Source organism: Podarcis muralis, chromosome 4, assembly GCF_964188315.1.
Source record: "Podarcis muralis chromosome 4, rPodMur119.hap1.1, whole genome shotgun sequence".
Lineage (NCBI taxonomy): Eukaryota > Metazoa > Chordata > Lepidosauria > Squamata > Lacertidae > Podarcis > Podarcis muralis.
Window position 1 is genome coordinate 41,616,778 of NC_135658.1, and position 23,995 is coordinate 41,640,772.

The 23,995-nt window shown below is 42.6% G+C and overlaps 1 protein-coding gene across 3 annotated transcripts; it reads left to right on the forward strand.

The window, feature by feature from the left end:
* The first annotated feature begins 6,222 nt into the window (after positions 1–6,222).
* Positions 6,223–18,872, forward strand: CREG1 (cellular repressor of E1A stimulated genes 1). 3 transcript variants are annotated; one of them, XM_028726841.2, is made up of 4 exons: positions 6,223–6,612; positions 10,721–10,840; positions 11,798–11,985; positions 18,852–18,872. In XM_028726841.2, coding segments are annotated over exons 1-4 (684 nt in total). In that variant the 5' UTR covers positions 6,223–6,237; the 3' UTR covers positions 18,853–18,872. The 3 variants fall into 3 exon arrangements, with proteins under 3 accessions (XP_028582674.1, XP_077783373.1, XP_028582672.1); XM_028726839.2 differs by lacking the exon at positions 18,852–18,872 and adding an exon at positions 13,005–14,912 and having other exon boundaries at positions 6,227–6,612; XM_077927247.1 differs by lacking the exon at positions 18,852–18,872 and having other exon boundaries at positions 11,798–11,986.
* Positions 18,873–23,995: the final 5,123 nt, after the last annotated feature.

Genomic DNA, 23,995 nt, shown 5'->3' on the forward strand with positions numbered 1-23,995 from the left:
GCCCAGCATATGAGGCAGTGCTCTCTCTTTCTCTTTCTCTCTTAAAAGAAAAAAAAAGCTCAAACTTATTCCACAGAAAAACTAGACACATTATACTAGAACTGAGGGAGAGACGGGTTGTGTTATCAGCAGAGGAGGCTGACCAAGCCCCAGAAAAAGATGGGGGTGGCGGGCAAATAACTTGCTTTGATAGCTATCAGACAGATACAGTGGCATTGTGTAATGCAGAATTAAGGCCAGGGCAATAACAATGTTATCCTGAAAGAAGGCAGAGCCTGCCTATGATGGAATCCAGTTATCTGGACACAGGGCTGGACTGGCTCAACTCACAAAGGAAACAGGCTGTCCAGAGAGTGGGCTGGTCCTTCCCATTAAGGGACTGTTATCTGGAGAGAAGGAGGAGGTTATCCGGATACAGATGGCTTTGTCCAGAGCAAGAACGATTTCAGGATGCTGGGCTGGCCCAGCTCAGAGGATATTTGTTCTAATAGCTGAAAAGATCAAGCAGAAACTGCATTAGGCAATGCTGCAGCACATTGTGCAAAGACTTGGAAACAGCATTTCTCTTGTGAAACAGTAGAAACATACTTCCATATGATAAGAAAGGGGGATTGATTATGACTTTATTTTTTTTTTAAATATTACTTTGCCCTTCTGCTTTAAAAAGGTGCTTAGAATGGCTACAATGACTGATAAAAACATAAAAATGGAAAAGCAGAATGAAAGCAATTCAATGCAACACAAAACGAGAAAAATTATAATACACAGACATGGCTTCAGGATGATAAATAAACTGTAATACTACAAATAGATCCAGCCCCTATTTCCTAGCTCAGTTGGTAGAGCATGAGACTCTTAATCTCAGGGCCATGAGTTTGAGCCCAACATTGGGGAAAAGATTCCTGCATTGCAGGGGTTGGACTAGATGACCCTCATGGTCCCTTCCAATTCTATGATTCTGTGCTATGTCTCTGAAACATGAACACTTCCTTCAGTTTCTTTGTGGGCCCCACATTATCTGCATGGAGAAAAGTGCAGGGAACATAGGAACGGGATTCTGGGTGCCTAGTCATTACTCATCTCTCTCATGCAAAGCAGTGTAACTGGGACCTCTCCAGTCCTGGGTCTATTAGCATTTCAGTCTGCTCTTGTCTCTGCCCTCCCTTGAATCCACAGAGCACAGCGCAAGCTCTGCCTGCTATACTACTCCAGCACATCCAGAATGTATTCCTCAGGTGTGAAAACTCTGTGAAACTTGCCAGGTGCAGCTATTTCCACCACTCCAGCAACTTTTGAATCCACTGCCTTCTGTCTTGACAGAAGAATCCTTTATTGCAAACCAAATTGTGAGGACAGCACCCTCTTGTGGCTGTAATCTTTTGACACACACACACACACACACAGAGAGAGAGAGAGAGAGAGAGAGAGAGAGAGAGAGAGAGAGAGAGAGAGAGAGAGAGTATTTTGTTTAACAGAAGCCCGGGACTGATAGACGGACCCAAAATTCTCAACTATGTAAGGATTATAGCTCCAGGAAGAAAAATCATAACCACAAAATATTTAGCAAATGTAATAGTTATATTTTCACTAGGTATTAAAGCTAGGAGTCTGATCTAATTTAATTGGGTAGATTACTTGATTAAAACACTTCAAATGGTCTCCTGATTAATCAGTAAGCAGTTTTAATGTTTTAAAGAAATATTTTGAATACGTATAAGAATTACATTTTTTAAAATGGTGCTTGTCATTTGCAGAAGTTGTAAATAAAAACAAACAAAGTTCTGATCTATTGATTTGTAAGTCTGATGGCAGGGACTCTTGCTCTCTCTTACTGATATGAGCCACTTTAGGAAACATTAGTTATCTGAAAAGCAGGCTGCCAATATAGTAAGTATTTTATTTTATTTTTACAAATCTGCTGACTAATAAAATGGTAGCACCTTTTAAGTCAATTAAATTATTGTAATTGAAAAATCTGATTTATTAAAGGCTGCCCAACACGCAAAATCCATCAGATGAGAGGCTCTAGGATCTGGCAGAAGCCCTGCTATGCTGGCAGGACTTGAGAGAAGCCGTTGGCAGGAGACACAGAGCTCATCCACACTTCCCAAACCTGGGGCTAGAAATCATGGGACACATGGCAGTGTGGATGAGCCCAAAGAGTGGAACCTTGGACTGCGAGATGATAGGCCTCTCGGGGTGCAGGGGTGATTTGGGTGTTGCTGCTGGGTATATGATGCAGTCAGCGGAGGAAGGGATTGGGGGTGTGTGTGGAGGAGGGATGGCTGATTATTAGTGCATGCAGTATTCCTCCTGATGGGCTCAGGTGCATGCTGAATGTGTGTGGAGGCTTGCCTCTTTGTAATGTGAAGTTGTACCTTAGATTTGAACCTGGGACCTGCAGCATGTAAAACATAACCTGTTCCACCAGATGCTCTATTAAACTGAGGCTATTCCTGTTAAGAAGGAAGTGCTGTGGCGGGTGGCTCCCGTGTCTGGGAATGTGTATTACCTGATTTGGGAGGAGTTGTGCTCTCTAGGAACGAAGAGGTTTGTAGTCTGGGAGTACTGTTGGATTTCAACTTATTACTTGGGTCTCAAGTGGCTTCTGTGGCTAGGAGTGCTTGTGCCCAGGACCAGCTTAAGCTGATTCATCAGCTACAGCTGTTCCTGGACTGGCATAGCTTTGCTTTAGTTGTTCATGCTCTGGTGACCTCCCACCTGGACTACTGTAATGCACTGTATGTGGGGCTGTAGCTAGTGCAAAACGTGACTGCTAGGATGGCAAGTTGGACAGATGGATAGGAATACAAGTCACTGGTTCAGAAAGTGTTGCACTGACTGCCAGTGAGTTACCAGAATCAATTCAAGGTGTTGGTACTAGCATATAAAGCCCTACCTTGCTTGGGACCGAAGTACCTAAAATTTATCGGAATCTCCATTACGACCGAGCTGATAAAGCTCATCCTCCTCTGGTCAAGTCCTTTGGAATCCCTCCAACGATAATTAACAACCTGAGCCTTTGATGAGGCCTCCAGGCACGTTCCCATTACGCAGAGAATCAAAGCAGCAGAAGTGATGAGATTTATGGCTACATCGCTATGAGTTTTATCACTAAGCTACGCAGACAGAAAAGAAATACATCCTCTCTCTGTGAGAGCAGAGAGCAACTGAAAAACAAAGGAACAGGAAACCAGTAATGTCACATCCGTCTCCTGTTTTCCGTGAGACTTCCAGCAGTCTGGAATGTGTGGAATGCAAAACAGAGTCTTGTGACTCCAAAGCACTGCACAATGGCAAACAGAAACTAACAAAATTATGTCTTCTGCAAAACCCCAGACTCATGATCAGCAGGTGAGGCTTTGTTGGTGGTGCAGCCACTGGGGGCTGCCTAGTTGGTGTTGACCTGTGACAAGTTCTTTTCTGTAGAATGCCCTTCCTAATGTCTTCTTCATTCATTTTAAAGAGAAATCTAAAAACATTCCTCTTTACCCAGGCATTTGATGACACACTGTTCCTGGAAACCCTGAGACCACTGTTTTTATGTTTTTAACTGTTTTTATTTTTGTTTAAAATATTTTATTTCCTTTGTAGGGAAGGGTGGGATATAAAACAACAACAACAACAACAACAACAATATTCTCCCTGGCCATTACCGGTATGTTGAGTAGTTGTGAAATTGCTCTTTTGCCTGTGGCATTTCCCTCTTGGAATTGCTCTTTTGCCTGTGGCATTTCCCTCTTGGAATCCAAACAGCAGCTAGGGGGTGAAATTCACCCTTTCCCCCATGGGTTTCAAATGCCCACCTCCTGCTTCCCAACCTCACGTCTTATACAGTGAGCCAAGGGAGAGTTTTGCTGACAGTGCATGTATGCAGCTGCTGTTGCTGTATGTTCTGGTCCATCCATTTGGCTGCTTGTCAAATAAGTATTTCTTCTTTTTTAAAAAATAATTTTTATTAACAGGCCAATCACATCACATTATCATATCACATTAATTCCAAATTATACAGCCAAATTTTAAATTTTGTTGGGGGTGCCCATACATCAAGCTCAGCTCGAGTCCAAAACAGCATCACTTATCTTACTGCTTTCATTAGACAGTTCTGTCCAGTTTGATCCGGATAGTCCTTTATTACTTCCTTTCTCTTCTTGTTGTTATCATAAATTCCTTTCTTTGCGATCTCTGATGATTTTAACAAGCAGGTTGAAAGCTGGCATTCTATGTGGATTTTTGTACTCTTCCAAAAATCATATCGATCAGGGACAGCCTCTGTACAACGCTTCCATACACAAGATTAGTCTCCAATCTGTCCTTTATTTTTCAAATAAATCAAATGAGTCTGGGGGCTCTGTCAGGTCAAACTTGCATTCCAACATTCCTTCTCATTCAAACAGTCCTGATTCTCCTCCCCCAGTCCTTCTTCCTCCGACAAGCCTGTCTTAGCGAGACGCCATATTTTAACTGCGTCATAAGAATTTTCCACTTTTCTCACCATTCTCCAGTCTTCTTTCCTGTTTTAATCCATCCCACATAGTTCTTAAAATCCTGCCTGTGATTCATAAAAACGCAACGATCTTGTTTCTATCTGGGGTGAAGGGTTATTTATGTCACATAATGCAGAAAAAAAAGAGTTTTTTCCTCCACCCCCCCCCCTTCGTTCCAAACATACAGTCTCCTTGTGGTAATTCATCAGAAGATTTACTTATCCGTCCGTCACTCCTGGTCGCAGAGATCCATTAATCAGCAGTCTTATCGTTGAGCTTTACTTGATGTCTGTGCTTTCAGCTTCATTTCCAATTGTATGTTTCCAATTATAATTCCAAGCTATATAAAACCAGCACACGCTGATTGGAATCGGCGTCAGGAAGATCTGACTTCACCGAGGGCCTGTGCCAAGTAGAAATGTTACCTCGGGTTAAGAACTTTGCTTCAGGATGCGCAGCGGCAGCAGGAGGCCCCATTAGCTAAAGTGGTGCTTCAGGTTAAGAACAGTTTCAGTTTAAGAACAGACCTCCAGAACGAATTAAGTTCTTAACCGCTTCAAAAATGTATCTGAGGAATATAAAGGAATTGAAACCTAGGGGGACCTGGGAGCTGCCAATTATGGGGTCAATATGCTAGCTGTGCCACTGGGGTTGATGGGAGTTGGGGATTAGGGCATCATTTTATGATTTTTGCATATGTGTGTGTTGGGGGTATGCCCTAGTCATGGTGAGTTCATTGGCTATGTGTGTCCTTGATTGCAGGAATCTCTATATGGTGGCATTTCCAGGAATACCATGTTGTGGGTGCCAGGTTCCCCTAAATTCCTGGGTATAATAGGTGTTAAAACTGGCTGCCAGATGAATTTAGTGTTGAAATACAGTGGTACCTCAGGTTAAGAACTTAATTCGTTCTGGAGGTCCATTCTTAACCTGAAGCACCATTTTAGCTAATGGGGCCTCCTGCTGCCGCCGTGCCGCTGCCGCGCCATTTCTGTTCTCATCCTGAAGCAAAGTTCTTAACCCGAGGTACTATTTCTGGGTTAGCGGACTCTGTAACCTGAAGGTCTGTAACCTGAAGCATCTGTAACCCAAGGTACCACTGTACAAGCCAAACCCCACTGTGTTCAATGGGACTTCATAGAATTGGAAGGGATGCTGAGGGTCATCTAGTCCAACCCCCTGCAATAAAGCATCCAAGACAGATGGCCATCCAACCTCTGCTTCAAAACCTCCAGTAAATGAGGTGAGCGTGCACAGGATTGCTTTTTAATTGCTTCAAGTCGACATTTGACTAAGGCTAGAGGACTCCCCACCACGCTTCACAGTCGCCAACTGCATGTAATGATATTTACTTATTTCACTGTTCTAAGCCTTCGGCCTTGTAAACCCAACTAAAGACCCGCGTCTCTCTCCTCCCCTCCCTTTACCCGTATAAGGTGAGTGTTTTTGTCCCGTGACACCGTCCTCCGGCAAATCTCATTGGCAAATTTCAAGGCGCTGTGCATCATTGGCAGAGAGCTGCATAATCCCCACCCCAAATATGCAAGCCGTCTGCTCATCTCTTCCGCCCTTAGCGCAGCTCTCATTGGCAAAAACGAGAGAATGGACTGCAGCTATTGGCTAAAAATGACAAGGTCGGCCCACCTGACGGCTTCTCTCACTGTTTACTTCCGCTCTACAGAAACGGGCAAAGCGAAGGGCCTCTATTGGCTGCGGCGCGCGCAGGGGGCGGGCTCGCACGGCTTGATAGATGCCTGAGCCCCGCCACCCTGGTCCGCAGACTAGGCAAAGGTTGGCTCAGGTGTCCGAGGCAGGAGGTGTGAGGTACGCGCGCGCGAGAGAGCGAGCAATGTGGCCGTTTCTGCTACTGCTGCTTCCGTTGGTGGGGGTCTCCGGGGTGGTTCAAATCCCTCCGCACGAGGACGTGGCTCGGGTCGCGCGCTTCGTGGCGCACTCGTGCGATTGGGGCGCGCTGGCCACGCTCTCCGCGCAAGACCCGCCGATGCGGGGCCAGCCTTTCTCCAACGTCTTCTCCGTCAGCGACGGGCCGCTGGGGTCGAAGCAAGGCAGCGGGGTGCCTTACATGTACTTGACGCCGCTGGAGGTCTCCGTGCATGATTTGCAGGTGAGGGGACGGGCATTTCAGTTATTCTGAGATGAGGGAAGACCTCGCGACACAGCAGCAGCAACTGAGGCCGGCTGTAGCTATTCAGTGCCCTGAAATGTACTCTGCACACGTTCAGAGGCACTGTCGCAGGGCTGAGCTTCGTTATTGAAACAAAGTTCCGAAGCTGAGGCCTGGTGAGTTCTAAATCAAGTTTAGTCTTGTGTGTACTTCATCATTATTAATTACAATATGCATGTACAGTTGTGTTATGTATATATGAAGTGCCTTAAGAGGGCATTTGGTTTTTTCTTTTTCTTTTCTTTTAAAAGTGTAACATGAAAAGAGTCTCCTACATTAATAAGTTTGAGAGGGTGGGATAAATGAAAATCCTGGAGTTAGGGGAGGTTTTTAGTCTTTCCCCCTGAGCTATCTTCCTAATAAAACCGCATGCACACCCTCTTCCGCAGCTGCTGTTTGTCTTTCAGGGCAAAACATACAGTTATTGCTTATCATATAGGTGCCAGTATGTTTGCCCTGTGTAATAACAACAGCTCTTAGAGACAATTTTGGCAAAAAATAAAAAATGGTGCTTACCCATTCCAAAACTCCTCCCCTGTCTGGGTAATTCTATGAAAATGTCAACATACAAATATTTTTTTCATTTATAGTTAGCATGTTCTATATTTTTCTAAAGAACCTTGTCAGGATTTGCTTTGTGGGCCAAATTTGACATATGGGTGGGGCAACCATGGTTTAGCAAGCTCACCTTGGTTTCAACATCCCAGCTTGTGGCCAGTCCTGAGCTATAGCTTAAGATCTAAACTGTAGGTCAGGAGCAGGGAACCTTCTACATCCTGAGGGCCACATTCAGTTCTGGGTATCATTATGGGGCATACATGTTAGTGGTAGGGCAAGAGGCAACTGGGTGGAAGCAATGAATGTAAATGTTACGTTTGTACAGTAGTTTAGTTTCTACACATATGCTTGCACATCCCTCTCTTAACCTCCATCCAGAAAAGAAAGAAGTATTATCAGAGTTCAAGGACACATTCCAGCCAGGGAAAAACACTCAGAGTTGACTGGGGCTGATAGGAATTGTAGTTCAACAACATCTGGAAGGCACCAGGTTCCAACAAACAGGTTTCAACAAACTGCGACTGCATCCTGGTAAGACACAGAGACAGTGGTGGATCCCAGGTCGAAGTTGGGGAGTTCAGTTCTGGACAGGGAAGGAACAGGTGCATGGTTTGGGGGTACTTTTAAATCCATCTTTGTCAGTGTAGGCTCAAGTGACTTTTGTGGCAAGAAGCACCCATTATGAGCTTAGACTGGTGGTCAGGGATAGCTTAGCCACTGTGATTCATGTGTTGGTAACTTCACAATTAGGTAAACCCTGCGGTCAACTCAATGAAGGTGTGAAGCAGTGAGTCGTGTGGTTTGGGGAGAATCCTGTGAGCCAGATAGAAAGGGCTGGAGGGCTGCATTGGACCCCCAGTCCCAATATTGCTCAACCCAGCTTTAGTTAATAAAATGTTACACTTAATCATGCTTTGCTTTACTTAGATGTGGTGAATAACTATGTCTGCATATGCTTAATCTTCACAGTTGTTTCAATTTTGCAGTAAGGCTATTAGTATAGTTTCCTAATACATGTATGCAATTGATGACATAGAAAAATACTGATCTAATTGAAGCTTGGTAAGCATTGTTATGAACGGAAGGATTACTAACCTCTTTTCCTGCCCTTCTAAAGAATGCAGGAAGTTTAGCACAGCCTTAATGTGTATGCTGCGAAACTTGCATTCAATTGATGGAAACCAACTAATGGATATGTAGCCAAATAAGATGAATACAAACTGCCATGGAAAGCTGAGTAGGGAAGTCTGTTGTATAAGGATGAAAAGACGATCTGTAAATATAAACCGAGGAAAATGCATAAACAATAAATAAATAAGAATCAATTGATGGAAACCTTCATACTCATTGGGGAGGGGGTTGAGTATACCTGCAGTGTGAAAAGACTGAGGAGCAAACACTGCACAGCTATTGCAATAGTTTTGTAATCTGAGAATCTTTACATTTTTCAAACATTTTAGTTGGCTTGTGGTAGAAATAAGACTAGCAATATATTTCTTGGAATCTATTAAATTTACTTTGTCCACTTCAGGTACATTTGAAAAACGTCTTTTGCACACAGAGAATTGTGACATGATTTGCAGGGATTGATTTGTAAATAAACCTACTGATGAACAAACCCATCTTCAGGGGGTCTTATTTAATTTGAGCAGCTCAAATGAGGCGTCATGGAGGTCTAAAAACAGCATGCCATCCTTGTTCTCTCTAATTTGGGAATGAAGAACTTGTGCCCTTCCATATGTTGTTGGACTTCCACTCTCATCAGCGGCAGCCAACATGGCCAATGGCCAGGAATTACAGGAGCTGTAGTCCAGTAATATCTGGAGGGCATTGCATTGGCTACCCCTGCTCTAACCTGTGAAGCCACTTTATTACAGGCAAAAACTATATTGATATGACATACTTTGGTGTTAACAAAGCTGTGGCTCCTAATAAATGCTCAGTTTTCTGTAGGGCAGCAATAGAGATCTGTGGCCTTCAGATGCCTCTGGCCTGCAACTTCCATCATCCTTGACAACTGGTTGTTCTATCTGGGATGATGAGAGTTTTAGTCCAGCAACCTGTGGAGGGCTACAGCCTCTCCATTCCTAAAAGGAGGCTGCAAATTATTTGCCTTAACATACGTTTTCACAGATACCTGAATGCTCAATACTTGGGCTTGCCTTCTGTGTTTTTGGAAAGAAGCACAGTGTTTGCTGTTCCTACACATTTTATTGTGGCCTTTCAGATCCCTTGAAACACATAATGATCTAAATCAGGAGTCAGCACCCTAAGACCCGTGGGCCAGAAGTGTCCTGCGGAGGTCGTTTGACCGGCCCACGAGCTGCCCCCAAACCGAGCTGCCTGCTTGCACACTGCGCTAAATCAGCGTGGCGCGGGGACTCGCTTCCGCAGCGCTGAAAATCACGGGCATGTGCTCTTACACACATGCGCAATCCAGCTCACAGAGGGATCTCCGTGGGGCTGATACAGCCCAGCCAAGATAAACCTTGCTGACCTCTGATCTAGCTTATATGGTTTAATGAGTTTTTGCTACCTCCAAGTGAATATCATCAGGTCATCTAAGCTTTGATTATTATTTATCTTGTTAGACTTCTCTGTTGAACTATCTGTTGTTGTTGTTGTTGTGGTGGTGGTGGTTGGCTATAACATGCCAATTTTGTCTCTTCGCTCCCACACACCCCAATTATCCATTTTGCCTAAATCCAGTGTGATGAAGAGTTTGGAGAACTTGATTTTGCTTGGTCCCAATAAAAGTATTGGCCTACCTATAGTTCATGAATATTGCATGTTGATTCTGATATTTCAGAATGGATTCCACTTGTATGCTGTGAAAATAGTCAATGCAATTTCACAAAACTCTCCGACTTAGCATTGCTTCCCAAAATCTTGATATGGTTTAATGGACAATTCTGTTAAGTTTACTCAATAGCTTATTTCTTTTCAGAAAGTGGAAGGAATATCTCAACAAGTGCTGCCATCTCTTATCTCTTGTAACATTACAGTGCAGCTGTTTGGACTGCCTTCAGTCATATGGAGACATCTGCTTACAGATAACACTCCCAGTGTAACCATGATTCAGCTGTTTCTTGACTGTTTTTCTCCTGTCACTACCATTGGTTTATATTGTGTAAATAAGTGCCAAATGTGTGGTTTTTATGCTTAAAATCATGTGCTGCTGAAACTTCACTTTTTCTGGCTGAAAAATGAAACTGATGGAATTTCCCAAGAGGTCACTTACAGCTTTACAGCTTTGTGCCTGTAAAAAGGAGAAGCAGATTTCAACTTTGTGTGACTTTTACAATTTCTCTGTATGACCATGACCCTTGAATTGCAAAGGATATGAAACTCATCCAGACACACAGTATCTCTTATTCTAGCATGGAAATGCTGATCAAGTATGCAGATCAGCTTGTTTTAAATGTGCTAACCTATTCAGCAAATCTAGAACATTTATGATTTATTTATTTTTTTGCCACTTGTATTGCAGGTAAATGCCAATGCCTCCCTAACAATGTCCTTGGCACAGACACCTTACTGCAAGAAGGAAGGTTATGATCCTCAGAATCCACTGTGTGCCCATGTGATCTTCTCTGGAATAGTTGAAAAGGTACACTGTGATATTTGGGCATACCAGAAGAATATAAAGCTCACTGGCTGAAAGCTAGAAAGCAAGTTTCATAACACTGATGATATATGCCTCTGAAATATACTTATTTTGAAGTTACCTTCCATGCATTCAAATAGTTTATGAAAGGGGAGCAGAGCTGTGTGTGCTGGACGTGTGTCAAAAATCCCTGTTTTAGCATGTTCTATCCCAAAATTGTTGCACATTCCCAGGTGTGAAGCGGGAACCAAATGCTTAGATGTTTCTCCATGCAGTCAGGAACACCAATTGTGTAGGGCTCCAAATCACATGAAGTGGTCAGCACACATTCATCTAAAACTGTTCTGGGTGGTTTCCACAACCGTTCAGAAAAGATTTGGGGTGCACATGGAGATGAGACAGAATGAAAGTTCCATTTTGCAGCCTGAAGTCTTTGAGCTAACAGAAATACTTTGTTGGATACTTCCCTATGTGTACTTACATGTCATTAATCCTGTTGAACTCAGTGGGACTTAGGTTGAGTAGACATGCACAGGATTGCATTGTTAGGCAAAATCAAAAAGCTGTAACTTTCTTGAAGAAACCCCATGTGTTTTCTTGTTCCATGTATTTTGGGTGTGTTGAAAAATTAGGAAGTATTGTGTGAGCTTTATAATACAGTACCTGACTAACTTCACACAAATAGCATATCAGAGTATATGGGTCAAGTAGTCATGAAAACATCTTGGTTTGGATCCAGAGGAAGTTAGTCATACGTTTATCTCATTGATTTCAGAGGAACTGAAATGTGACTAACTTCCTCTGACTCCAACCCTGAGTATTCCTTGAATAATGTTTACATGTGCACTCTTCTCTCTCTTTTTCTTGCATCTTGAGATAGTTTGAAAGAAAGTACAGTACAAGATACTGTGGTTAACTAATATGTCTGTGAAATTACATATTTGGTAACTTGTTTGTTAGGTTCCGAATGGTACAGAAGCAGACTTTGCAAAGAAGGCTCTCTTCAGTAGACATCCTGAAATGGCTACGTGGCCATCTGGTCATAACTGGTTTTTTGCTAAACTCAACATCACCAACATCTGGGTCCTGGACTACTTTGGTGGAATCAAAACTGTGACTCCTCAAGAATATTTTAAAGCTACACCATAGTAAGTATTCAAGTTACATGGCTTGGGGAATCTTGTTTTTCAGCATCTGATTTCTTTATTCCACAATACTCCTTAAGTGATCCTAAAAGCCATATGATTTGAAGTGGTCACTTATTTTTATATATACAGTGGTGCCTCGCAAGACGAAATTAATTCGTTCCGCGAGTTTTGTTGTCTTGCGATTTTTTTCGTCTTGCGAAGCACGGTGTCGGGAAAGTTTTGGAAAAGCTTCAAAAACCTCAAAAAGCTTTAAAAACCTGAAAAAAGGCTACCGCACCGCGTTCTATGAGTTGCTCCTCGAAGTCAAGTCGAAACTGTATTAACGGTGTTAAGAAAAAGGAAACAAACTTGCAAGACGTTTTCGTCTTGCGAAGCAAGCCCATAGGGAAAATCGTCTTGCGAAGCAGCTCAAAAAAACAAAAAACCCTTTCGTCTAGCGAGTTTTTTGTCTTGCGAGGCATTCGTCTTGCGAGGTACCACTGTATTTGAGAGAGACCAAGGAAGCAGAGGGCTAAGAGCAGATCTTTAAGGACCCCGACAATTTGAAGGAAAGCAACAGAAGAGCTCCTGTGGAAATGCTGAAATAACTTTATGGTTGTAAAAAAGACATCAAAGGACAGAACCAGAGAGAACTAGGGTATCAAGGGCATCAAAGAAGAGCACAGCTATATCTCTCTCACTGAAATAAATGGGACTTCAAAAGCTGAACCTTGGTTGTTTTAAAATGCTATCCAAAAGTTATGTTGGTTTTTCATCTAGTCCGGTAGTGTCTATTCTGATGGCCAGCAGCTCTGTAGGGTCGCAGGCAAATATCTCGTCTAGTCTTTCAGAGAGTGGTCCCTTTTAATTTGAGATGCAATAAGTGAAACTTAAGACTGTCCATATAAAGCATGTACTCTACCACTGAGCTATGGAATATCCTCTGTACAGCAGGGCCTTGCAAGAGAAAGTACCAAGACATTAAGACTGACTACATACCATTTTAATTTATTTTTATTTTTATTTTTTCTTCTCTGTAGGCAAGGAAGATGCTTGAATGAAACATTGTCTACTTTTTCACTGGTCACTTTTGTAACAAGAAACCATCCAAAAACTGAGATAATCTTGTAGAATCTCAAAACTGCACATTCCTTTGGAATTCTAAGGGATTGCTTACGCCATATGAGTACAAAAAGTATGGATTCTTTGCAAAGGAAATCTTAAATTCTGTGCACAAAAATATTTAGAGTATGCAAATCTGCATACTATGCATAATTCATTCTGCTTTTGGGACTTTGATTTTTAAAGAAGCTATTTTTCAACAATCTTATTTAGAGAAAAATACAATTGGAGGTACATCTCTGAAATGGAGAAAAGAGAAAAGAGCAGTGGAGAAAATTTGTTGTTGAAGAAACATCCTGAAATGTTCAGCTATATTCTGGACTTGATCCACAGATTCATGTGTAGCATCATTCGCTGGGTGATTTATGCTGTCCGCTGACCATATTGATAAGGGATATGCCTGCAGCCCTAATTCAGCTAGGGTCAGTTTATGCATATGTGTGCCTACAATACCAAGGCAATATATATTGGCAAGTGAAGTGCCAAACTTGATGTGTCTGTAGTAGTTCAGTAAAACTGCCCCAGTTATATAGAAAGGGGGTGTAGTAGAGCAGAGCACATGAGTGTGGGCACTTAAACCATCTTTCCATCCACAGCTTACCTCCCTGCAGCATCTCTCTCTGAGTGCTTGTAGCTTAGCAGAGTTTGCTTGTAGTATTGGGGCTTAACTGAGAGGTAAAGCTACTAGGGTACAGACTGCAGGGTGGTAGGCCTTGGGTGGGCAAAGTGTCCTATGATCATCAGCCATGTGGCTCTTTGCTGTTAAAATTGGACCCTACCCAGACCTTTCTTCTTACGCAATTTGGAGAAGTTCTGTGTTTGAACCCTTAGCAATGTTACCACTATGTCTTATTTGACCTGATACCATATGACAGAACTACATGCTTAGCTATATTCACCTCTGTGCCTTATTTACTGCTTGTGCCAAAAAACTCTGAAGGCTTCATTTGAACTTAACATAATGTCAGTTCCATTATGGACCATCGTTTTAAAAATCAACTAAGTTGTAGTCCTTGATTATAGAGTTTGAAACCAGGTGCTGAAGTATTCTGTAAACCCATTGTTAAAGAAAGAATATGATTCTTCTGAGGGCCACAAGATTGATTGTTAACAGTCTTTAATTATGAGATATTCTTATGAGAGTACCACACAGAATGCATTGATCATATGAAACCCTGTTGTCTTACCACAGAGCAGAAAAAGAATTCTAATATATAATGTGGAGCCATGTTCCCATACCTGGTGCCCTCCAGAGTACAACTCTATCCCTGACCAGCTGGCTGGGAGTTGGATTCCAACAATATCTGGAGGGCTGCAGGTTAGTCACCCCTGGGGAAGGCTGATGTTGAAGGCATGCTGCTGTCTCTCTTGATGAGTATTGCTTGTTTTGTGTTAAAAAGTGTTCTGTCATAGCGGATACATGATTGAAATCTGAGACCAAGCTGACATGACAGAAGAGAAGTGCAAAACCCACAAAGGGTAGTGTGAATCCTGCCAAGGACTTGTCACTTTCAAGGCATCAAATGTCTTTGATCACATTCTTTTCTTCACCCACAATTGTTAAGGTATTAGATAATTAGAATTTTCTGGTGGCTGTTCTTGCTGTCAGGTTAACTAAACAAGTTAGGCCTTAGTCATCAACATGTTTCCTTGGAAGTAATCTTCACTTATTTATAGAAATAACTTTTCCTACCTCTGATGTGGCTACAAATGGCTTGCATATTTTTATCTCGAGAAATTACATAATTGTGTTGCACATGGAAGTTCTAGCTTCCATAATAAATCCATAGTTAAACAGTATGGAAATAAAAATATATTCTTGGAAATGAAGTTGCCCTGTTTCTTATTATGTGCTGTATTTCATATTTGTGGGGGAGAGAGGAATAGAGGAAAATTTCTAACAGTGTAAATTGTCTGAAAGTGTGTAAAATGTGTGAGTTAAAACTTACAGCATATTTTCCAGATCAGATTTTCTGATGCCTGCCATGATTTTTAAAGAAAGACATAGATTTTATTGTGAAGCTTAAATCTGATAACTAATATATAATCTGGTGTTTTTCCTCAGTGTATGCTTCTAGTTTGCAACATTTCTTTTTTGCTTTTGTACTAATTGGGTAAGTCATTCCAGGAGAGTCTGATTTGGATTAAGCAGTATGATTTAATGCTTCCCTCTTTATACTGACTACTACCTAGGTTTCATATTCATAAAGGTAAAGTGGCAAGTGTTGGGAAAAGATCCCCTGATAGATAAACCATTTAAACTAGAGGATAATACAGTGGTACCTCGGGTTAAGTACTTAATTTGTTCCGGAGGTCTGTTCTTAACCTGAAACTGTTCTTAACATGAAGCACCACTTTAGCTAATGGGGCCTTCCACTGCCGCCGCACCGCCAGAGCACAATTTCTGTTCTGATTCTGAAGCAAAGTTCTTAACCCGAGGTACTATTTCTGGGTTAGCGGAGTCTGTAACCTGAAGCGCATGTAACCCGAGGTACCACTGTACTTCTGGGAGTGGCCACTGGGAGCAGTCAACTGTAGTCAGAAGTACCAATGCCAGCCTAAGAACATGAAAAGAGTCTACTAGATCAGGCCAATGGCCCATCTTGTCCAGCATCTTGTCCAGTGGCCAACTAGATGCCTATGAGAAGCAGATTATCCGTAATACGCAAATGCTGCACTTTGAGGCAGCTCACTTGCCTGATCTCTCCCAATCTAAACACTATGGAGTATGTGCGTATTTGGGGAAGAAGAAAGGTCTAAATATTGCAGGGGTTTTGTGGAAGCACAAATTGACTTTTTGCTTTGCACAGACACGTACTGTGTCTGTGAAGGATGAGCCATCCAGAGTTTTCTACTGCTGTACTGTATTGGTGTTCCCAACTGCAGCCTGTTACTTTCCCCCTAAAGTGAGAATGGCCTGCTCAGGAATCTGACTGTGATTAGTGCTACAAGCTGCACTCTGCTCCCAGTGACCTTGCTAGGGCAAGCGGAAGCATGATTGTTTTGCTCCCCCTGCTTCCCTTGCCTTTAAGTGCCTAATTATATTGCCATTCTGGTTTGGATTTTCTGCTGTGACAAAGGTTACACAACTGTGTCACAAATGCAATCAGTTCTCATTGACAACATTATTTTGTGTCTGCTCCTGTTCTTGATTTGAGGCAAGGAAGAATCAAAAGGAAATGAAGAAAAGAAATTCTTCGCTTAAGGCAGTGAAGTTTCCCATCAGAAAGCTGGATATTATTCATAACTGTCATATCAGCGTTGAACAGAAGAGGGTGCCATACACTGTCAGATTATTTTGTTTGATCAATGAAGTTTTACAGCCTTTACTTTAAAATAGGTTCACTTTTAAATGGAATCTAGGCACAGATTTTCAGTGAGAACAGAAGGAATCTGGGGTGCTGTTGGCCTCTTGCATTAAACCTCACTCACTTTTGATTTTTCATTTCTTTGACAGTATAACCTTTTATTGGAATACGATGTACCCCTCTAAAGTCCTTGCTGGAAATAACGTTGAAGATTGATTCTCGTTATGACCTCAGTTTAACATAAAAATATATCTTTATTGGTACTGCATTCCAAAAGCAGTCCAGCGCTGTAAGGGAGGGGCTGTAGCTCAGTGGTAGAGCATCTGCTTTGCGTGCAGAAGGTTTCAGGTTCAGTCTCCACCATCTCCAGACAGAGCTGGAAGAGACTCCTGTCTGGAACTCTGGAGAGCTGCTGTCAGCCCATGCGAACAATACTGATCTAGATGAACCAGTGGTCTGGCTCTGGATTAAAGTAGCTTACTACATTCCTTGGATCCCACAGTAGTGCGGTTCAGATGTTCAAAGAACACAAGGAGGCATAATATGTGTAAAGGGTGTGCCCTACTCACTGCATTGAGTGGGAAGATCTGAGGGTGGGATCCCAAGTGTGCTCAGTTGAAGTTTCTGCTTAAAAGTCCCTAAAATATCAGAAGACCACTTCAAGTAACTCAGAGCAGAGCTTTCAGTGCACTTGCCTCTGCTCCATGAAACAGCATCCCTGCTGAGATATGACAGGTGCCCTCTTTCTGTACTTCCAGGTAACAATTGAAGACATTTTTGTTGCGACCAGTTTTTTTCCACCTGGATGAAAAGGTCTACCTTAAGTGTTCATTTTGCATTGCTTTTAGAGCCCTCGTCAGTTGGTTTTGTGTATTGTTTTAAAAATTATTTTAGGTGCTTGTATGGTGTGTATGTAAATTGCTTTGAGGCATATGTAAAAGGGAATTAAAAAATAATTTTTCTGTGATTAGTAACCATGATAATAAAGGGTTCCTGATTGCAACATGTAAGCATGAATGAGCTTAGAATTGCCTTTCAGGCCTTCCCAGTCAACATGGTGTGTGTGTGTTAGGGGTAGAGGGAATGGGAATACAGTGGTACCTCGCAATACGAATGCCTCGCAAGACAAAAAACTCGCTAGACGAAAGGGTTTTTTGTTTTTTGAGCTGCTTCACAAGACGATTTTCCCTATGGGCTTGCTTCGCAAGATGGAAACGTCTTGCAAGTTTGTTTCCTTTTTCTTAACACCGTTAATACAGTTGCGACTTGACTTCGAGGAGCAACTCATAGAACACGGTGCGGTAGCCTTTTTTGAGGTTTTTAAAGACTTTGATGATTTTTGAAGCTTTTCCAAAACTTTCCCGACACCGTGCTTCGCAAGACGAAAAAAATCGCAAGACGACAAAACTCGCGGAACAAATTAATTTCGTCTTGCGAGGCACCACTGTAGTGGCCCTGTCCTCCCTACACATTTTATACCCTCGGTGCCAGATTTAGGGCTATGTGGGCGGTTCCCCTGCACAGGGCACCAAGCCAAGGAGGCACAAAACTATGACATAGGGCCCTTGAGAACATGCACAGAGCAGAAGGTGAAGGGTGGCGGAGGGCACTAAATTTTGTCCTTGCTCAGGGCACCATATTACCAAAGTCCACCCCTGATATTCTCATGTGTTCTTTGAACACTTGATGAGGGCAAGTGTTAACTTAAATTTAGCACCGGACTCCTAATAGGAAACCCTGGATAAGAAAGTGGATGAAAACTATAGGTGAACTAATAGGCCCATAGTAAATGGTGGAAGGGGGTTAATGTACGCCCAATAGCCTATTTCCCCCCTTAAAAATGTGAATTAAAAAATCAGTCCTGTATCATGAGAATGCTAGCTCCTGTGTCAACTTGGAACAGATTTAAAAGGTAAAATTAACTCCTGGGGTCTGAGTACCCCCTGCCTCCTTGGGCAGTGATTTGTAATCTTTTAAAAAATGTACAGAGAATGTTCTAGAAAAACTAAAAAAGCCTACTCCTGTGCTCTAGAAGTACTATAACCACAGCAATTAAAATCTGCAAAATGCTGAGTTGTAACTGTTCCATTTTTAGAAGCTGCTGGGAATAAAATGGACTCGAGTTAGTTTACGTGCTTGATAGGTTTAATTTCCAATGTGTTTCAGTAGGGGATAATCAGTCCCATTATCAGGTTCTCAACCTGTGGGTCCCCAGATGTTGTATGACTATAACTCCCATCATCCCTGAGCTCTGGCCTTGTTAGCTAGGGGTGATGGGAGTTGTAGTTCAACAATATCTGGGGACCCACAGGTTGAGAAAGGCTGGACTATGTTTAGCTTCCTGAGGAGGAGGACATGGAAAATCACAGTACAAGCCTGCACATCCCCAACAACAGTGGCAAAAAGGGGAGTCCTTGTGCCCACCAGGGCTAACCAATATGGTCCATGCACTTTCAGGCAGTGTGCTTGCTGAAGGGAGATGGGCTCTGCTGAGCAGGCTGTCATGGGCCAGAAGTCAGCTTCACCTGCTGAGCAGCAGCCTGAAGGAACAGAAGGCAAAGTGACTCCACCTGCTGCTGATTAGCCTTCTTGCTCCTGATGAGAACCAGCTGGCTCCAGCTTTCTTAAGCAGGGTTTCCAGCCTCAGTCAGTTGCTGGAAACAACATTTGTTGTTCCTGGCCAGACCTTGCTGCTGCTGGCTTTTCATGAGCTTGGACTCTTGGCTTTCTTGACCCCTGGACCGTCTGACAGGCAAGTACCTCCCTGAAACTTGACTGGTTAACTGGCCTTGCTCTCCACTCAGCTCTGTTGTGGCTGAGCAGCATGGGGCTAACGGACAGATTCACTGAGTCCATATATATATGGCACTGTCTGCCAGCAGTGCTGTTAGCTGAGACCGTGTGGTGGTGGTGGAGGATCAGTAGCTCTGCCCTTCACCAAAGAGGCTGCATAGGGGCCTGGCAGAAATGATAGGCCTGCAACATGGAGGTTGAGGCTGCCAGGTGGAAGGACTTCAATATGCTGCTTTCCATTTCTAGGCCTATTCCTGGGGATAAGGCAGCCCAGGCAAATGTGGACATAGGCAACTGAGTGCCAAGTATCAATGGGGAGAACATGAGCATCTTGGCCCACATTGCATGCATGTTTTTTCTTCTGTGCTTCAGAGTCCAGAATTTCCCAGACAACCCTCAGAAGGTCTTCATACTGGATCTGTCTTCTGTACCCACCTTGAAAATGGGGTGTGGATATGGCCCTGTTGCTCTAAAGCCTGCTCCCTAGGCTGTGGGTTCTTCCTTTACTGAGCAATATGCCTCAGATGAAACTCTTACTAAGTTTGCATGAGATCAAAGTCAGGTGCAAAAGAGGCAGGGAAGGTAGATCATATATTTAAAATAAGGAACAGAGTACTCTTGCTTTCAGTACCAAAGTTCAGTGGTACCGTATCAACCTCCAGTCCCAATTTTCTTTATTTTAGCAATTTTCTTTATTTTATGGGAGGGATCCTGACTTTTTATTGCTGTTGTTAAATGCTTGGGAGTACAAAACCCTTGCTGATCTCCTGCAAATTGCCCAGAGATCTTGGGAGGGGGGGAATGAACGAATTCCTATGCCCCACAAATAACCCAGAGATACATTTTAAATAAAAGCACACATTCTACTCATGTCAAAACATGCTGATTCCCAGACCGTCTGTGGGTCGGACTGAGAAGGTGATTGGGCCGCATCCGGCCCGTGGGCCTTAGGTTACCTACCCCTAGTCTAAGGGATGAGAGACACTTGAGATAAAGTGTATCTGTTGTCATCTGTGAATCCAGCGCCTTGTTAAAATATGGAACAAATCTGATACCTTGCATATACAACCTGTTACACAGAGGATTTTCACATCCATCAAATTTTGAAGTGGACTATTGGGATCCAGCCATTACTTTGCATTGTTTGAGGTTTGAAGAAAAGACTGCTGCTTCAGGAACTTGGAAACTTGTGGGGGTGTTGTTCTTTTAATGTCAGGGGTGGGCAACCTGTGGCCCTCCAAATACTGTTGGACTCCAATTCTCATCAGCCCCAGTCAGTATGGCCAACACTCAAGGATGGTGGGAGGTGGAAGTCCAAGAACATCTGAAGGCCACAACTTCTCCATCCCTGTTTTATGCAAACTACTTTAGGAGCCTTTGTTGGGGGGGGGGGGGATGCAGTACCAAGTGTTTTTACGTATAAATGAAATAAGCAGCTTCATTTTGTGGTTTAGGGAAAGGTGCCTTGATTTTGACATAAAATAATCAAAGGTGAGAATTGCATGGGTTGTAAGATGGTGTTGGTTTTGTTCCCCGATGGGCAAAATCGATCCACATAACTTGGGTTGTGAGTGACTCTTGAATTACGGTACTTCCATCTGAGCGGGTATCATCAGTTGCCATCGTAGAAGAGAAACGCTTTGGTTTTGTGAGCTGAAATAGTTGCTTTTTTCAGTGTAATACAGATTCAGCCATTGCTGCTTAAAACAGCATTTGACAGGCCGCTTTATAATGAAGGCCTGGCAACAATGGATTGTAATCTTAAAATGCTAGTGTATATATAATCTCCTCTTAAAATGTTTAGTGCCGCTTGAAGAGAAATGTAATGAACAAGCGATTAAATCGGCACTGTATGGGAGTGCTCTCACCTCTAGTACCATACCTGCACATTCTTTCTTTTTGGGCATGTCTGCTTGTATGCATGTCCCTCTCTTCCACTGCCTGTCAAGTAGCAAGAGGCAGGCAGCTATTAGGGGTGGGGATGTGCTTCAAATGATACCTATTGTTCAGTAGAGTATTTCTTCCAGGAGTGGCTGCAGTAAAATACAGAGTCACGGATTCCTGTTTACTTTTGTATGCTCTCCGGGGATTGGTCAATGTGGAGGGTGGAGGTGAGATAATCCCTTTGGAAGCAGCAATTAATATCTATTTGCTAGCAATTGCTGCATTTTGAGGAGATTAGCACAGTGGAACCCAATTATAGCAGTGAAACTTCCCGGTAAGGGGGAGACGTACATTGTCAAACAGTAAAGCAATTTGAAGACTACGATTCCATTAAACTTTCTCAATATAAATCACTGGTTTGTGCTCTGTGGATGAGATTGTTCTCGTTTTCTGCACAACAAATCACCTGTGTGCCCCACTGAGGGTTACCAACTTACTCGCCATACTGTGCTACTTGCTACTTAGCGCCCATTATCTTTGTGTGAGCATCTCTAAAATCGGCTTTAAGTATTAGCTTTGATTTTCCTCCCTGGGACTAAAATATGATCATTTTTGGCTAAGCATGAGCTGGGCTCCGCGGGAGACTTTTTGAGAGTGCATTTCCCCAAGCTTTACACATCTCCACCTCCTGCTCACAGGTGACAAAGTTATTCATTTTGCCTGCCAGCCCTATTTGTATTAAGTGGCCTCAGGAGAGCCTGTGCATAGGCAGCTGGCTTGTTCTTAGCTGCAGTTTGTGAGTGATGATTATGGATAAGCTGTCTGTGGTAACAATACATGAGTTATTTATAACTCCCAACTTGGTTCTGACGTAGGTTTGTTTTTTGACTTTTCATTTATTTCCTGTTAAAGCTTCAAACCCTGTGGTTGCTGTTACTCCAGGCAAGAGCACTACACAAGAACTGAAATACTGAACGGTTATCTCTGAGGATGAATTAGCTTCCTAAATCATATGGGGCAATGCAAGATCTGTGTGTTTTTCTCCCCATGGCTACATATTATGGTTGTGTATTGAAGTGTGTGTTAATATTGGATTTTACAGGTCCACTGTACCTATGTTGATTTGACACAATGCTGTCTGAATATGCAAACTCTGGAATGTCAAAGTCTGAAAAGTTGAGGGCACCTGCATATGAAGATTTATTTACTGAATGATAGGAAAGCGTCGACTTTGAATTTAACGGTTTGCAGTTAGACATGTCGTCATAGTCATGAGTGAGACAGCTCACTTATTTACATGTTTTGCAGGGTTATATGGTTCTGAGGCAGAGCATTTATATGGACATATGATTACAGCTCAGGAGCTGCTCTTGTGTAGACATAGGTTTACAGAATCAAATATTCACACAGATTTGTTTACATATTCTATATGGTTTTTTGTATCTTTCAATTCTGAACCAGATAATGTAATAGAATATACTTGTTATCACACTGCAGTAAGATTTTTTTAAAATAGTAACAAAATCCCTTTATAGGTGCTTTTATGAAGTGGATCTGTTCAACAGTGTCTTCTTTCTGCCCACCCCAACTCCTTGCTTGTGGAAATTTCTTCTTACTACCTAAAATGACAATGTTATCTGTTTCTAAGGAGCTTGTTTATCATTTTGGAATTGCTGTTCCTTGTTCAAAGTGTTCAAACAAACCATGCTATAGCGACATCTAGTGATGGAAAACAAGTATTACCACATTAGACAATAAGGGCTACAAAAAAAAAAAAAGAATTTCTGAATCACATTGTTATAAATAGTGAGGGATATACTTGTGTTGTGGTTCTGGGTACCTTTGTCTTGGTGGTGATGGGTGATTCTTACCCAGGTGAGTGAATCCATATCTGAAAAGTATCTCGTTTCCTATACCAGCTGGGGGTTTAAGAACAGCAGAAGAGGCTCTACCAGTGGTTCTGCCATTCTCAGAGTTTAGCAGCAGTTGCTTGTGAAAGCTCTCTTGGTGATGGCCCCAAGAATGTGGAGCTCAGTCCCCATAAAGGTGTTTGTTGCATCATATATTCACAGCTGTTGTCAGTTGCTAAAGGTATATCTATTTATCTTGACCTTTGAATGTTGAATTGCTTTTTTTTTATCTTCCCTATAATGTGCTGTTTAGATTACAGTGGTACCTCGGGTTACAAAGACTTCGGGTTACAGACTCCACTGACTTTGAAGTAGTACCTTGGGTTAAGAACTTTACCTCAGGATGAGAACAGAATCGTGCAGTGGCAGCAGGAGGCCCCATTAGCTAAAGTGGTACCTCAGGTTAAGAATGGTTTCAGGTTAAGAACGGACCTCCGGAACGAATTAAGTTCATAACCAGAGGTACCACTGTATTGACTTTGGAGTTATTGGTGCAATTGTTTTTTGTGTTTATATGTTGTAGCCTAATCTGGGACCTTCCAGTTAAGGGCAGGTAAGAAATTCTTACTGTAACTACATTAACTTATATCACGACAGCTACTATTAATTCCATTATGTCGTCACAGAAATAGAACACTGTATCTGTTTCCTTTCCCACTGATGGAGGAAAAGATTCCAGGATCCTGATTGTTGTTGTTGTTTAGTCGTTTCCGACTCTTCGTGACCCCATGGACCAGAGCACGCCAGGCACTCCTGTCTTCCACTGCCTCCCGCAGTTTGGTCACACTCATGTTTGTAGCTTCGAGAACACTGTCCAACCATCTCATCTTCTGTTGTCCCCTTCTTCTTGTGCCCTCAACCTTTCCCAACATCAGGGTCTTTTCCAAGGAGTCTTTTCTTCTCATGAGGTGGCCAAAGTATTGGAGCCTCAGCTTCAGGATCTGTCCTTCCAGGGAGCACTCAGGGCTGATTTCCTTCAGAATGGATACGCTTGATCTACTTGCAGTCCACGGG

Bases quoted from the DNA above. Each gene is read 5' to 3' on its own strand.
- CREG1 (XM_028726841.2), top strand. From the start codon at position 6,238: ATGCCTGAGCCCCGCCACCCTGGTCCGCAGACTAGGCAAAGGTTGGCT. The intron at 6,613-10,720 runs GTGAGGGGACGG...CTTGTATTGCAG, and splicing joins TCTCCGTGCATGATTTGCAG to GTAAATGCCAATGCCTCCCT. The intron at 10,841-11,797 runs GTACACTGTGAT...CTTGTTTGTTAG, and splicing joins TCTCTGGAATAGTTGAAAAG to GTTCCGAATGGTACAGAAGC.